The 14,650-nt window shown below is 46.2% G+C and overlaps 1 protein-coding gene across 1 annotated transcript in view; it reads left to right on the top strand.

The window, feature by feature from the left end:
* Positions 1–14,650, top strand: part of Dp1 (satellite-binding protein 1 Dp1) — a 42,107-nt gene that overhangs the window by 17,280 nt on the left and 10,177 nt on the right. The window contains exons 3-12 of the mRNA XM_084598222.1: positions 441–925; positions 3,234–3,440; positions 3,706–4,411; positions 5,448–5,692; positions 6,147–6,320; positions 6,769–7,146; positions 8,017–8,103; positions 9,068–9,202; positions 9,866–10,159; positions 12,579–12,806. Of these exons, the coding sequence (XP_084454348.1) occupies positions 479–925; positions 3,234–3,440; positions 3,706–4,411; positions 5,448–5,692; positions 6,147–6,320; positions 6,769–7,146; positions 8,017–8,103; positions 9,068–9,202; positions 9,866–10,159; positions 12,579–12,806 (2,901 nt within the window). The 5' untranslated portion in view covers positions 441–478. The remainder of the gene's footprint in view (positions 1–440; positions 926–3,233; positions 3,441–3,705; positions 4,412–5,447; positions 5,693–6,146; positions 6,321–6,768; positions 7,147–8,016; positions 8,104–9,067; positions 9,203–9,865; positions 10,160–12,578; positions 12,807–14,650) is intronic.

Below are 14,650 nucleotides of genomic sequence, written 5' to 3'. Positions count from 1 at the left end.
TTTTTTTCAGGTCCCGTGCTTCGCAATATATATATATATATAAAAAACAATATTTAGTTTGTAATAACAGACGTGTTAAGCTTGTGCAAGTGCAGGTGAAACTGGCTTTAGCACATAGTCGTAACAGACAGCCTACACGTACATATTAACCGTGACATCGAATGCGTACTTTTAGAGGTTGTCTAATTCCGGGCCCGCAGTAATGCTGTGGTGTTGCAGCTTGAAAAAAAATTTAATCTACTATGAAAAAAGCCAGCAGTTGGGGAGAAGAAACGCGAATAATTTTTTCGGGATGTTTTTTGTTTTGTCTACTTCAGCCAGCCATTAAGGTACAGCGTTCCTCTGCGATGTCCCTCTAGGGAGTTGAACCCCATGTAACACAATGTGTGTCATCATCTTTGTCTAAATTTCCACCACTCTTGCTCACGTGCCCTTTGCAGCTGTACTGTCTGACTTTGGACAAGTCCCCAGCCACAGGATGAATGCGGACTTGCAGCAGCAGCAGCAGCCTGCCGATGGGGGGGCGGCAGGAGGAGCTTCCTCGTCGTCGGCGGCTGGCTTCAGCTACGATGAGGTGTTCCCCGCCCTGCCCGAGAAGGAGGCACCCGTGGAAGCTGGTGGTGGCGCGGGGGGCGCTGGGGGCAGCGTCCTGGGCCAGTGGAACCAAAAGATGCACGTCAAGTCTTCCGTCATCACCCAGATCTTCCACGTGCCGAGCGAGGAGCGCCGTTTCCGGGAGACGAGCTCGCAGCGCTTTGGGGAGCTGGGGGAGCAGGCCAAGATCTGTGCGGACATCATGCGTGACACCCAGACAACCATCGAAGTGAGCTCGTCCCGTGACCACTCACTCACAGTGTTGGTGACGGGCCGCGAACGCAACGTGGCCCTCGCCCGTGCCCATGTGCTTCGTGCCCTCCAGACGCAGGTTAGCTTCACTTCTACCCCACTCCCTTTAACTCTTTTGATGAATTGAATGATGACGTTGGATGTGCCGCCTAGCTCCAATTTCAGTGGGTTGGAACATGTAGCCCGTTCTAGGGAGATAGTGGGGCACTCGAACTTCGGCTTCTCCGTAGGTGCTGGTGGCGACTAGAAGAAATGTTTGTTCGAGGCATGATGATCTCAAGTGTAAAAAAAACAATTGTGTCAAGCATTGGATGGCATTGGATGTGCCACAAATTCAGTGCTGTTCACATGATTCTGGGGCTTTGGATGTTTTTGATGACAGCAGTAGTGACGAGCCCGAAAACTTCGCGAGCTCTGACTTCTGCTCGGATGCTGAATCAGGCAAATATCAGCCTGGAGCTTCTAGTGGCTCACAAAAAAGCATACTTTAAATTTCAGCTCACCGTTGAGTAGTTAAACCTGCTTACTCCGCACACCCGCTTTTTTATTGATATTCGCTAGTGTTTCAGTAATCTGTGCCATGGCTTCAGCTACAAGAAACGCTCTGGCACGCGAGGTGGCAATTTTGATGGCAAACTGAATTGTACTTCGCAAATGAAGTGTATAAACATACCCTACAAAGACTGTATGAAACTTGTACATCGCAAACAAAAAGAAAAATGGCAGTCTTTCTGTAATAGTAAAGTGGATAACAAACTACACTTAGTAAAGCCCATTTTGGGAGAATGGATGTGCCAGCATCAGGAACGTTTCATAGAAGTAATACTATGCCGCCTCCACATTGGACACACACACACCTGACACACAATTTTCTGCTGACAAAAAAAGACAAACCTCAATGCGAAGAATGTGGAGAACAACTAACTAATAACCACGTTTTATTCTCATGCACAGGTCTCGAAACACTAAGAAAAAATGATTTTACCCCATTTTACAATTCACCCAAAACTGATTTTAGGCGAAGATGGACTTGTAGATTTGTCGTGTTTTCAGTTTTCTAAGGGAAGCAAATGTCGTACACAAACTGTAGAATAAATCAAGTGTGCATCAGTAAACAAATTAAAACCTCATGCTTTCCACATCATTGCATTAGCAGCTTATGCGCCATAAAAACCAACACAACCAGTTTCCTAAAAGGAGACTTTCTAAGCAAACTGTAGTTTAAACACACCCATTCTTCCCATGTTTTCACAAAACAAATTAACCTTGCTCTTGGCGCATGATAGCCTTAGTTGCTTATGTGCCAAAAAACCCAACACAACTATCCTTTACAAGACATGCCAGCCATGAGCCGCAAAAAGTTTGAAGATGTGAAAACAGCAAGCTTTGCTGTGAGCATGGAAGGCAGAGCTGACAGATGACATTGCTAGATTGATAAAAGCGTTATGAGATTACCGCACCTTCAGAATGGACCTCAGTACGTAACATATTAGGTTAGTTCGTTGGAAATTTTGCTCCACTGCGTTTTGTTAATGCTGTTGAGAGAATGGGTACATTAGACTCAACTGTCACAAGAAGTGAATAGTAGTAATAATACTGACGATTATGAAAACTGGATAAATGTTAAGGCCTGCCATAGCAATTGTTGGTTTGGGTGATAGTGACCACTGCTTCCAAACAGCACGATAAAAATAAAACTGCAGGTAGGTGTGCCAAATTTTTGCACCTTAAAAATTACCTGTGTAGCATATTTTGTGTAACCTGAAATATTTTTGCAGTGTTTTATTTTAATACTTGTCTCTTCCAACTTGATTTTTTTTTAGGCAAGTCTACAGAGTAATATTTTGTTTGTCATGTCAGTTGTGAAGTTACATAAAATTTGTGTATCTAGATGACTGTCTCAGTATTTGTGTTTTTATATAGTCCTTAGGTCATTTAAATGTTTAATTTAATCATATTTTTCCACCACCCTTCAGAGTTTCAGATTTTATTCTACGGTCCTGAAAGATTTAACACCAAAACGAGAAACCTAAGCATACCCAAGCATTATTTTCAAAAGTAAGGAAAGGGCATTGTAACATATTGTAACACAATTTTCATTTCATGAAAACTTTATTTGCATTTTTTATTTTTATCCTTTTTAAACATTGTTATTTTTCCTGCAAGCTTTCAGTAAAATGCTTTTTCGTGTTACATATATGTTACACCAGGTTTGTTTAACTATAGCACATCTAAAAAATGTCTTTTCTGAGACCACTGAATAGGTTTTAATGAAAAGAGATTGCTACCTTGAGGTACCATGCTGTCTGGACCTTGGGTCTTTCTCATGTTTTTGTTTTTCCGGGTTATTGCTGTTTAACGTAATGGCGTTTTGGTTTTGCATGCAGGCTTCGGGCAGCATCCAGATCCCTAAAGAACACCACCGCTTCATCCTTGGCAAAAACGGCAAGAAGTTGGCTGAATTGGAACAAAACACCGCCACCAAGATCACAGTTCCACGGACAGATGATCCGTCCGATTTTATCACGATCAGTGGCACCAAGGAGGCCATCGACCGGGCACGCGATCATATTCAGAAGATCTCCGAAGAAAAGGTACATTGTTTGTCGTGTCACCGCTGTTTCTGCAGTTCACAAGAGTTCTGGAGGTTGAATGGATGCTGATGACAAATTGGAAGTTCGCCTGTTGCGGTTATAATGAAGCCTCATGCTGAAAGAAAGCTGTTGTCACCACTGGTTTTTCTGTTGCATGGTTTGCATGCCGGCGCCATTTACTTGCATTGTATTGACACTGAGGATTCACCTTTGTGTTCCAACTTGCTTTTCCTGACGGGGATTTTTCTATTCTCTGGCCTTGCAGTCGAAACACGGTGTGGAAAAGTTGAGGATTCCACGCATGTACCACCCATTTGTGGCCGGACCGAATGGGAACACCGTGAAGGCTCTCGAGCGGGACACCAACACTCGCATCCGGCTTGACAGGGAAGACGACGAAATCACCATCACGGGCGACAAGGAGAATGTGGCCAAGGCCAGAGACGAGATAATGGCCATCTACGAAGACCGCAAGCAGCACTGCCAGAGTGTGGGTGTCGAGGTGAAGAAGTCTCAGCACAAGTATGTTCACGGCTACAGGGGTCAGACACTGCAGGAACTATTTGAGCAAACTGGGGTCTGGGTGGAAGTTCCCCCCATGGAGAGTGATGTGGAGACCATCGTCCTGCGGGGCAACCCTCAGGACTTGGGCCACGCGCTCTCGCTGGTCTATGAAAAGGCAAACAGTGTGCGGACAGTGGAGATCCCAGCAAAGAGCTGGATGCACAAGTACATAATTGGCAAAAAGGGCGAGAACATAAAACGCATCACGGCCGACTACCACAAGACACACGTGGACTTCTGTGAGGATGAGAATGTGATACGTGTCGAGGGCCCCACAGAGGAGCTTGAGGCTGTCAAGACAGCCTTGGAAGAGAAGGTGCGGGAGATTCAGACTACGATGGACTCCGTGGAGATCAAGGTTGACCCATTGTACCACAGGCACATCATCGGAAAGTCCGGCTCCAATGGTAAGCTTCTGATTATGAGTGAAAAAAAAAGTGTTAATGCAAAATGGGACTGACTGCTTATTTGTATTTGCTTGATGTACAGTGAAAGCTCATTAATTTGAACCTAGATAATTCAAACTTGTGGATAATTTGAACTACACCACTTGTTCCGGCCTAGCTCCATAGAGGTCTGTGTACAAAAAAGCTTGTTAATTCGTACCAGATTCGGTTCCACTATGAACCATTCGACCTACATGCTAACGCGTATGGGTGGTCTGGTGCCCAGCACATGGCCGAAGAAACGCCCCCGTGATAGGGCGATATAGTTATGAGGTTATGCATGTCCAAAACGGGGACAGAAGGTAAAGCCAAGTAAAACAATGGAAGAGTGGGTTACTGTGATGGCAGCTGGCAGAGACAGTGTAAGGGGGTGGTGGTCATGGCGGCGGCTGCTTGCTGTCTGTTCTGCACAAAATGCTCTCTAATTCGACCCAGGTTAATTCGAAAATATGGACAAGTATGTCTGTCTGCGCAATCTGAGATGACGCTAATGTAAGGCATCGGATGGGCGCTACGGGTCTCTCACCGGGTACATAGGAAAACATGCGTTGTAATTGCAAACAATGTGCACATACATGAGAAATGTATATTTCTCTATGCTGGTTAGGCTGCGTTCGGGTGCGATTGCATGACACTGTAAGCGATTTATATTGAACCCACTTTTTCTTTTTTGTGAGCCATCCATCATCGAGTGGGAAGTAGTACGCGGTCAGCCACGAGATCATGACGGCTTTTAGCATTGTTCACTTCAGAAGGTGGTTGCTGCTATCATGCGTTCCAATGATTTTGTGGCAGTGGGCGGTGCCCTGCCCAATCGTGGTGGAATAAAGCGAACTTGCTGAAAACCAGGTTTGCGCAACTGGACAGGTTGGGCAAGCCATTGCCGGCATTCCTCAAATTCCTCAAAACGGGGCTCTTAGCATTGTCGTTTTAGAATCCTACTGAAATTTTCGGTGGCTCGTATTGTGTGCAACTGCTCCTTTCTGTGCCTTTGCAGTGAACCGTCTGAAGCAGGAGCTGGGTGTGACTGTGCATGTGCCGGCTGACGAGGAGCGGTCCCCAGTTGTGAGGCTGGAAGGTCCGCCAGAGGGGGTGGCACAGGCCAAGGTAGAGCTGTTGGAGATGGCCCATAAACTGCAGAATGAGGTGATACGCGAGCTGTGTGTGGAGCAGCGCTTCCACCGGACTCTCATCGGAGCCAAGGGAGAAGCGATACAGGATGTCCGCAGGCGCTTCAACCAGGTGGGCAATCAAAACCATGCATAATGTACGTTGCATGAAGTTAAAATAAACATAGTGCGCATTTTTCATTGAGTTTTGTTTTCGGCTTTGGTGGCAACGTGAGATTGGGATTCCCCTATTGGGGAAAAATTTGACCGGACTAAAGCAAAATGCAAATAAATGCAAGCCAGGACACATTCATGTGCTTTTCCAAATTTATACATGTTAGCAGTTAGGATTATTTGTGCTTTTATGTGGAGGTTATGTTTGTGTGCATTCAGAATTCAATGGATTCGCATTTAGTTTCGATCACTTGCATTTTGGTCAGTAGTACACAGTAACTTGTAATCTGTACGTGGTCAAGTTTACTGAGAGCAGCAGCTGGTATTGTTTCCCTTTATGATTTGCAATAGCATTATACAAATCCAGTACTAAGGAATGTTCCTTCATTTCATGTCCTACCCCGTGCGAGTAGGTGAATGTGACGTTTCCGGAGCCTGGATCGCGCAACGACAAGGTCCTGATCCGAGGGCCAAGGGAAGATGTGGAGGCTTGCTACCGGCATCTGAGCCAGATCTGCCAGGAGCTGCAGGCCTCCAGCCATCGTGTGGACCTTGTGCTCTTCAAGCAGTTCCTCAAGCACCTGCAGGTATGCGTGCTTCAAAAGAAAAGATGGATTCAGACTGGCTTGTAAATGAGTTTGCTGGTGGTACAAGATAATTCAAGAGTTTGCAATGCTATTTCCACATAAACCTTCATGTTTTGACCCTGGCCGTAATGTCTTATTTGCGGGGAAGACTTGCTTAGTAGAACTAGATAAGGTAGTTGTGTCGAGTGACGTCGTTATAGATGTTGAGCTTGAAGTTTCCAGGTGGCCGCTTTATGTCCAGACTGTGGCGTCTGAAGGCTTTGGCCTTTTGAAGTAGACTAATTGTTGTTCTCTATATACAGGATTTATTACATAATAACACCCATACGAGCGGTGTTGGCATGGGGCTTTCTGAGAAGCCTTCAGAAAAAGCTAAAGTCCAAAACAAGATGGACGAAGCGTTCCGATCCTCATTACTGTCTGGGTCTGGCTGCCGCCTTTGTTGCAGGGCAAGGGCCGGCCATTGGTGCGACGCATCCAGCAGGAGACTGAGGCGCGCATCGACCTGCCCAGCGAGTCGAGCAACTCTGACGTGGTCATGATCACTGGCAAGAAGGAGTGTGTGGCTGCTGCCAAGGAGAAGCTGTTGGAGGCACAGAAGGAACAGGCAGATGTGGTCGAGGTGCATCTCATGATCCCCTGCCACCTGCATAATGCCATCATCGGAGCCAAGGGCCGCCTCATCCACTCTATCATGGAGGACTGTGGCCGTGTCCAGATTACGTTCCCTCAGCAGGATTCCAAGAGTGACCGGGTCACTCTGAGTGGGCCCAAGGATGATGTTGACCGGGCCAAGAAGCAGTTGCTAAACCTCTCCAATGAAAAGGTGGGTTGTGCACAATCCTGGGGATGCTCGTATCGTGTCAGTCAAGCCCGTGGCTTCTTTCATAAATGGGTCTTTGGGCCGGTACAGTGCTGCGATTTTAGGACTGTGCAAAGGACAGACCTTTGATAATTTGAGATCGTTGATCTACTGTGGTATAATACATACGATTGAGAATGATGAGTGTCGCTGGTGTGGGGGCGCACCTAAATAACCTGAATTGGTATCACCGAGTGGGACTTGTCACCGTTTCCTTTTTTTTTTTATTTAATAAACCAGCTGCCATTTAAAACTGAATGGTTTGATCTATAAGGAATGGCTGGCCAGTTACTTTGTGAGTTTTGGCTGGCAGGCATGGGACTGGGAACTGTGAACAGTTTGCTTTTCTCGCCAAAAATGTGCCTCACTAAAAGCATACGTAAGAAGGGAGCCAACAGCCATTTAAACAAAGGAAAACACCAGTTTTTTTTTTTTTTAATATATCAGTCCATCGCAAGCTGAATTCAGCAAGACTTAAGCATGCAATCAAAGTTCAAAGACTTTTTTTCTCATTTGTTGTCTTTGGTGTTTCATGGGCCTTTGCTCATAACAAGAAGCTCCTGCTTGAAGGCAAACTAATTGAAAATGACTCTCGAAGAAGCTGACAGTGGCGATTGTGAGCAGTCTTTGTGACACTTTTCGGAGGAGTTCTTTTGCAAAATTGCTTAACATGTTTGATGCTCCTCATTGTGCGGCGTGTCTACTACATTTGTAGTAGTTCTTGGCAGAAAGGATGATTTTGATGTTTGTGCTTGGCTGTTTATTTGAAAACTGCTGTGAATGAAGCAAATAGAAAGAACAGAGCACAAACAAGAGCCGTTTTCTTTTTTTTAGCAATTGTCCAGCTACACGGAGGAAGTGCGTGCCCAGCCAAAGCACCATCGTTTCTTGATTGGCAAGAATGGCTCCAACATTCGCAAGGTAAGCCCCTATAGGAGTGTAGAAATGTGCTTAATTTTGCACTGTTTTTTATTTGTGTGCTTTCCAGACCTGTAGAAAGGAATTGAGATAGAGAATGCACAAAAAATGATAAACAGTGAAGTAACGTTAGCAGTGCCTTGTAGATGGAATTCTTGAACTGTGGGGTCCAAAATGGCAGGAAACCATTTCCAGTCGTTATGCAGTTCTCTATAGGAATAAAGGCTCCGTCATGGTGGTGCAGTGATTAGGGCGCTTGACTACTGTGCCCAAGGATGCGGGATCGAATCTTGGTCACGACGGCCACTTTTCGATGGAGGCGAAAAGCAAGCCGCCCGTGCGCTATGTGATGTCAATGCCCTTTAAAGAACCCCAGGGTGGTTGAAATTTCCAGAGCCTTCTACTACAGCATCTCTCATAGACTGAGTGGCTTTGGGATGTTAAATCCCACAAACCAAACCAAACCTATAGGGACAAAGAAAGGTGTAAATGACGCTAGTTCAATATCTTTGCTTAACCCTTTGACTCGCTATGCACACAATTCTGTACAAAGTGAACTCTCAGCTTTTTGTTAACTGTTGCTGCTGTACTTAGCAGTGAATTGGTTTCAGGTAAATTTCACATCTTTTGTGTCACAAATAAGGTGTTTTTTCTTGCTGTATACCAAACAAAGTAAATAGTATTCTGCAAAACAGTGTGTGGTGTAGTATGATGTCCACTATATTTATGTAATATTTTGGCAAAAGCGATGACAATTTTCTCTTTTTTTCTCAGTTTCAGGTGCGATACGCACCTTTGAAATGGAAATTATTTCCACGATTCTTTGGATGTGTGCTTAAAAGGAGTCGCAGCATTTCGATGTGTTGGTTTTCATCTAAGAAACATGGTACTCTTGCGAAGCTTGTTTCAGGCAGGTGGACTTCACTACTGGGACTAAAGTTGTGTGCAATGTTTGAAATGTGCGCAGGTGCGGGAGAAGACTGGTGCACGAATCATCTTCCCAACAGAACGGGATGATAACCAGGACACCATTGTTATTGTTGGCAAGAAGGAAGGTGTGCTTGATGCAAAGAAGCAGCTGGAGGAGATGATCGAGAGCCTGGTCAGTGTGTGGTTTGAGACGTCATGCTGTTAGAGCTAGAAAGTTCGAAGGGCAAGACTTCTGGCATTGTGGTGCAGTGACAGTTCAAGCTAGTCATGTGCTTGTGGCAGAATGTAGTTTTACGCCGAAACCTCAGTGTAATGAACTTTAGTGTGACAAAAATGCTGAATGTAACAAAGTATTTTGATTTTTGAGGCCACAGCGGCACTGGCGGCCGAATGAGCCATCGGATCAGTGATGTGTTCTCTCATTTTGAAAGGGCTTCAATGATGGTGAAGCCACAGCCTGTGTCGTCATCACTCTCGTAGCTGTCCACTTTCACTTCAAATGAAGGTTGTCCCCTAGAGTGGTCTGTGAGGTGTGTTGGATGATTTTCTGCATGTCAAGACACTCATCTTGATGTTGTAAAACCCTATGTGATGTAGTAAACAGTTTTATTGACTTTGTTGTATTGTTTAACGTAACTGTAAAACGTTAATAATTCTGTCAATTCTGAATCTTGAATAAATTGATGAGTTTCTGCAGTTTCTGGTGTGAATGTGACCGGATAATTCAAAGTGGCGGCACATTCTAGCGTAGTTAAGATGAAGATTGAGCTGCTATGCTCAAATGCTCAGTCGTGACTGCGCTTTCTTCTTTCTTTTTTTCCCTTTCTGGAAACAGGAGAAGGTGGTGGAGGAAGAGATGCGCATTGACCCGAAGTACCACCGCCACTTTGTGGCCCGGCGTGGCGAGGAGCTGCAGCACATTGCCAATGAGTTTGGCGGTGTGCAGGTGAGCTTCCCGCGCAGCGGCGACCACAGTGACGTGGTCACCCTCAAGGGAGCCAAGGAGTGCGTCGAGGGCGCCCGCAAGCGCATCCAGGAGATCGTCCAAGACCTGGAGGCACGCGTCACCATCGAGTGCGTCATCCCACAGCAACACCATCGCACCATCATGGGCGCCAAGGGTCACAAGGTCAGTGTTGAGTCCACAATATGGGAAGATGCAGCATAGCATCTCTTTGGGCTCTGTTTGAAGACCATTGTCAAGACAGGTGGCACCTTGACTGCACAACATTGTCATCAGCGGCTAGAGGCCCACTCTGGTTCTGCCAGTTGTAGTGGTTAATGTATTTTGTGTGGGGCTGTGTTTTCTAGGTTTGCAGTATTGAAGATGGTGTTCTGCAAATTTCAACAGTGTCGTTCGAGCAAGATATGGTACACTAGAAACTGCTCATTTTCTAAAACATTATACAGGGTTAACTTAATTATCTTGAAAAGTGATTCAAAATCATGAAGATTTTTAAAAATTTGACTTAAATATAAGCAAGAAAGTATTTATTGACACTTTCTCTTCCAGTAAATTCCAGTCTAATAGTGTTGACTCAAAATCTGAAGGGCTTTTCAGGTCCTTATCCGCATACATACTCTGCCAATGGTAAGGGCAAAAGTATTCGAAATTCTCGTCTCCATTGTTTTTGAATGTTTTGCCTTATCACACTATCCACTGCAGAGTAGCCACAGACTTGTACTGGTCATACCGACAAAACCTGCATATGATATGATATGATTAGGGGCCTGCAAATATTGAAATTTTCGATTAATTGTATAGAAGTCTATACAGTAAAACCTCGTTTATCCAGATCTCATTAACTCGGAATTTTGGTTAACTAACTCGCAGCGTGGTCCCGGCAAGAGTTCAGTAGCGGCAGAGACTGATTATCTCGGAGGCATTTACCCGCACATCGGTTAACTTGGAGAACTTTGAGGATTAGGGCTACTGACTTGCCTGCGTTACCATGTGATACAGCATATATGGGCATCCACAGCGAGCAGACAACGGGAAAACTACGCGAGGCGAGTCTGTCTGTGTGCTGCTCGGCAAAAACGAAAAACAGCGGGGGGAAAAGAAATTGAGCTGAAGGGCACGAATGTGCTGATGATGATAGCAGATGATGTGAGCAGTGGCTAGGCGGTGCCGGTGACCGTGCGCTTCAAAGGCTGCCTTGTCATCATTATCATCATCAGGGCGGAGAAATTGTTTGTATTTTGTTGTTAAATGACTGCTGCTACTGTCCCGTGGCTGCGATGGCTGCACCAACTGCACGCCTGATTTCTTTGTCCCGATTGTTTGTGATGCGACGGTGACAGTGCGCGAATCATGAAAATAAGTGCCGGTTGCTCTGTTCGACTGTGTGCTCCACAACGATGGCGACCGCCACTCCAGTGAAGCGACGACGATGTTGCCGACGCTGGCATGCTGACCAATGACATGTCATCGGAATTTCTCGATGAAGACTGAAATTGTTCCGGTGATGAAAGTTATGAGCAGCCGCTGCCGCGATGTTGCACTGTGCAAAAGGCCCCTGAGCTCTTTGAGCTCGGCTGTCAGCATTGACCATAGGTAGCTCCCATATTACTGCCCAGCAAGGCAGCAGAGCAGCATGCAATGCTCATTGCTGATTGACTGATTGAGGCACTCATACCGCTGTCGCGCAGCACTTCGCATCACGATCAGTTGATAGAAATCAAGCTCAATGCGGATCCGGTGTTGCTACACAGGAAAATCGTAATCGCTCACAATCCTGCTCTGCAACCTCGACTGCGGTCAAGCAGTCGTTGCTGCCCTCGTTCGCAAACATTAATCAATTGTATAAAAAAAAGTATGGGTCACTCGGAAGATTTATTATAAAACATAGTTTTAAAATAAATAACTTTGTCTCTAAGTTTATGCGATTTGAACTGCAAAACTGTTCAAGTTTTCGAAGTCGACACCTTGTGGCGCAGTTTGGTGGTGGTTAACAAACATGCGGGCTTCACCACATTTGCCAGTTGTTGCGTGTGCTAATCGCTTGGTACCCTGCACACGTGCGCAGTGAATGACACAACTGCTACTTGTCCATTGAAACTGTGGTTAGAAAATAGAGAGCAAAGTTATAATCAAGTTTGTACTTTTATATGTATTGCAGACAAATCACGATATTCACCGTGCGCACAGCACAACCTCTAGTGTAGCAGTCTGTCAGAATGGAGCGGGCTTGTGTAGCACGGTCCACATTACTGCGCTTGAAACTTCTTCAATCCTGATCGTTACCGATTGCGATCCTAAGTGCCCATGTGACAGCATTATAAGCCGCTAATAGCTCTGATATTTTTTCTATTTCTGCTGTCCCAAAATATTTGCGGGTGTACATACTATATATGGGATTTCATGGTGCGTTGACAAACAATGGTGCGTTGACAAACATTTGAGGTTTTCGGATGCTTTGCCTCATTGCAGTTATGCACTGCAAAGAAGCCACCTTGGCAGGCGGTTGCTTGTCATTAGGCTTCCGCTGATGCTCTGTAGAGTGGCTTATGATTCAAATGCGATGCTAATCTTTCCGCACTTACAGGTTCAACGCATCAGCCAAGAGTTCAATGTGCACATCAAGTTCCCCGAGCGTGACTTCCGCGAGCGGGGGGAGACCCTGGAGAACGGGGATGTGGCGGTGAACGGTGATGCGGCTGAAGAAGAGCAGGGCAAGGTGCGCAAGGAGGACCTGATCCTCATCACGGGCAAGCAGGAGGACTGCGAGAAGGCGCGAGAAGCCCTGCTGGCACTGGTGCCTGTCACCCAGGAGGTATGTGCACTTGGTCCCTCAGGCATTTGGAACCCATCTATCTGTCTACTCATTGCTTCACATGCAGACCAGGCGCATCTGTGAAGCCTTCGTTTTCCACTCCCCCCATTTGGATTTTCCATCCCTCCCTACAGAGGCCTTTTCGCATTGCTTTTTTCTGTGCTTTCATCTACTGAACACTTTCTTCTACCTTTTCCAAGCCTTATTCATCCAGCTTTGTTCTTCCTACCACTTCCCGTTCCCAATTTTCTCACCCCTGGTCAACCTGGCTGTAATACTTGGTTCCTCCCTCCTCCCCGCCTGTTCTTTCTTGTCTTTAATCCCAATTTCCTCTGCCCCAGCGTGATGCAGTTGCGGTAATATCACTTAGCTTATGAACAGTCGATGGAATAGAGGAACCTTTTTTTTCCCCGGACCACATTCTCTCTGTCGCTCATTTCCACACACCTACACGCATCCTGCCATAGTGGGCCGAAGGAAGATTTAGAGTAAGGATATGTCATGTTGTTATGAAAAAAGTGAATGTAAAAATACAGTGCAGAAGAGGTATGCAGTGCGGAGTATACAGTCGTGCCCTGTTAATATTGTCACGACTGAAGTCACAGGGAGCCGTGAAGGTACACGTAGCCGAGGACCAGAGAATAAGGTCGCTTGTCGTTCCGAGGCACGTGGCAATATGACCCCCGTTAATATGGACGACGAAAATTATGGACAGTTTTTCTGGGGACGAAACCTTTTCAATGTATTTATGCCTCGTTAATATGGAAACTCGCTGTCTGGACAATGGACAGGGGAAGAATGCACGCGCCCCACTTGGGCCCATGTATTTTTGTCTTGTTAATATGGACAGTGCGTGAAAAAAAGCAGGGGGTTCCGAACGCAAGTTAAAGAAGGGTGCGCAGGCCGGGAACCTATGTGACAGCCGATATGGACGGATGCCTGAACGAGTCCTGTGGAGTTGGAAAGAACCAAAGTGGGCGTGTCGTCATTTTAGGAGGGGGGGGAGGGGGGGGACAAAAGCGGAGAGGAACGTACACAGCAAACCGAGGGTCAGCGTAAGGAAGACCCCGAAGGAGGGAACCAGGCGATTTCTGGGTGCAGCGGAAGTGCCGCCGCAGTCGGGAAAAGAGCAACATGTGGTTGCAATAAATTCTGCTGAACGTGAACAGAGAGGCCGGTAAAAGCGTAAGAAAGAAATGACAGGAAGAAAGACAAGTGCCTACAGTGGCGGTGGGAACTGAAGTTTTCTTTCCCAAAGTGCAATGTGTATTCCATGAGGCCGTTAACGGTTTTCGGTGAGAGTTAAGACACACTCACAAAATAGAGCGACAAAAGAAAGGCGATGTACGAACACGCAACCGGGACCGGGCGTCCCGTCCTGGACACGCTTCCCTCTCATGCTCCTGGTTTTCGTCCCTGTTGCGCTGCCGAGTTGCCACACTTTGCTCACCAGGCGGTCCGCATGTCGGCTTCGCTTTGAGTCAACGATGCGGCCTTGACAAGGTCTGAACTCTTCATAGTCGGCTAGCCGTCGTTCTAAACTGTACTTCAGCTTGCAGTGTTTGTTTTATAGGAACACATAAAAACGGCGCTAAGATGGGATGTTCGATAGCCCTCTGCATAGCAGCTTGCCAACTTGACTCCCTTGCTTCCTTACGGAAACGATACAAGGCAAAAAAGAAAGAATCAGAAGGGAAAGGCAAAAAGGTTAACTAGGCAAAAAAGGGCAAAGCATCAGGAGCCTGTAATCCTCAACTTGAGGCTTTTGGCATGGCGGGAGTTAAACGCAAAAGAACAGAGCTGAACGTAGGCGCGAAGAAATCTGTGAATACAAGCGGCAAAAG

This window comes from Amblyomma maculatum, chromosome 3 (genome assembly GCF_055883805.1).
Source record: "Amblyomma maculatum isolate TAMU_Amacu chromosome 3, ASM5588380v1, whole genome shotgun sequence".
Lineage (NCBI taxonomy): Eukaryota > Metazoa > Arthropoda > Arachnida > Ixodida > Ixodidae > Amblyomma > Amblyomma maculatum.
This window is presented reverse-complemented; position numbering and strand designations above follow the sequence as displayed.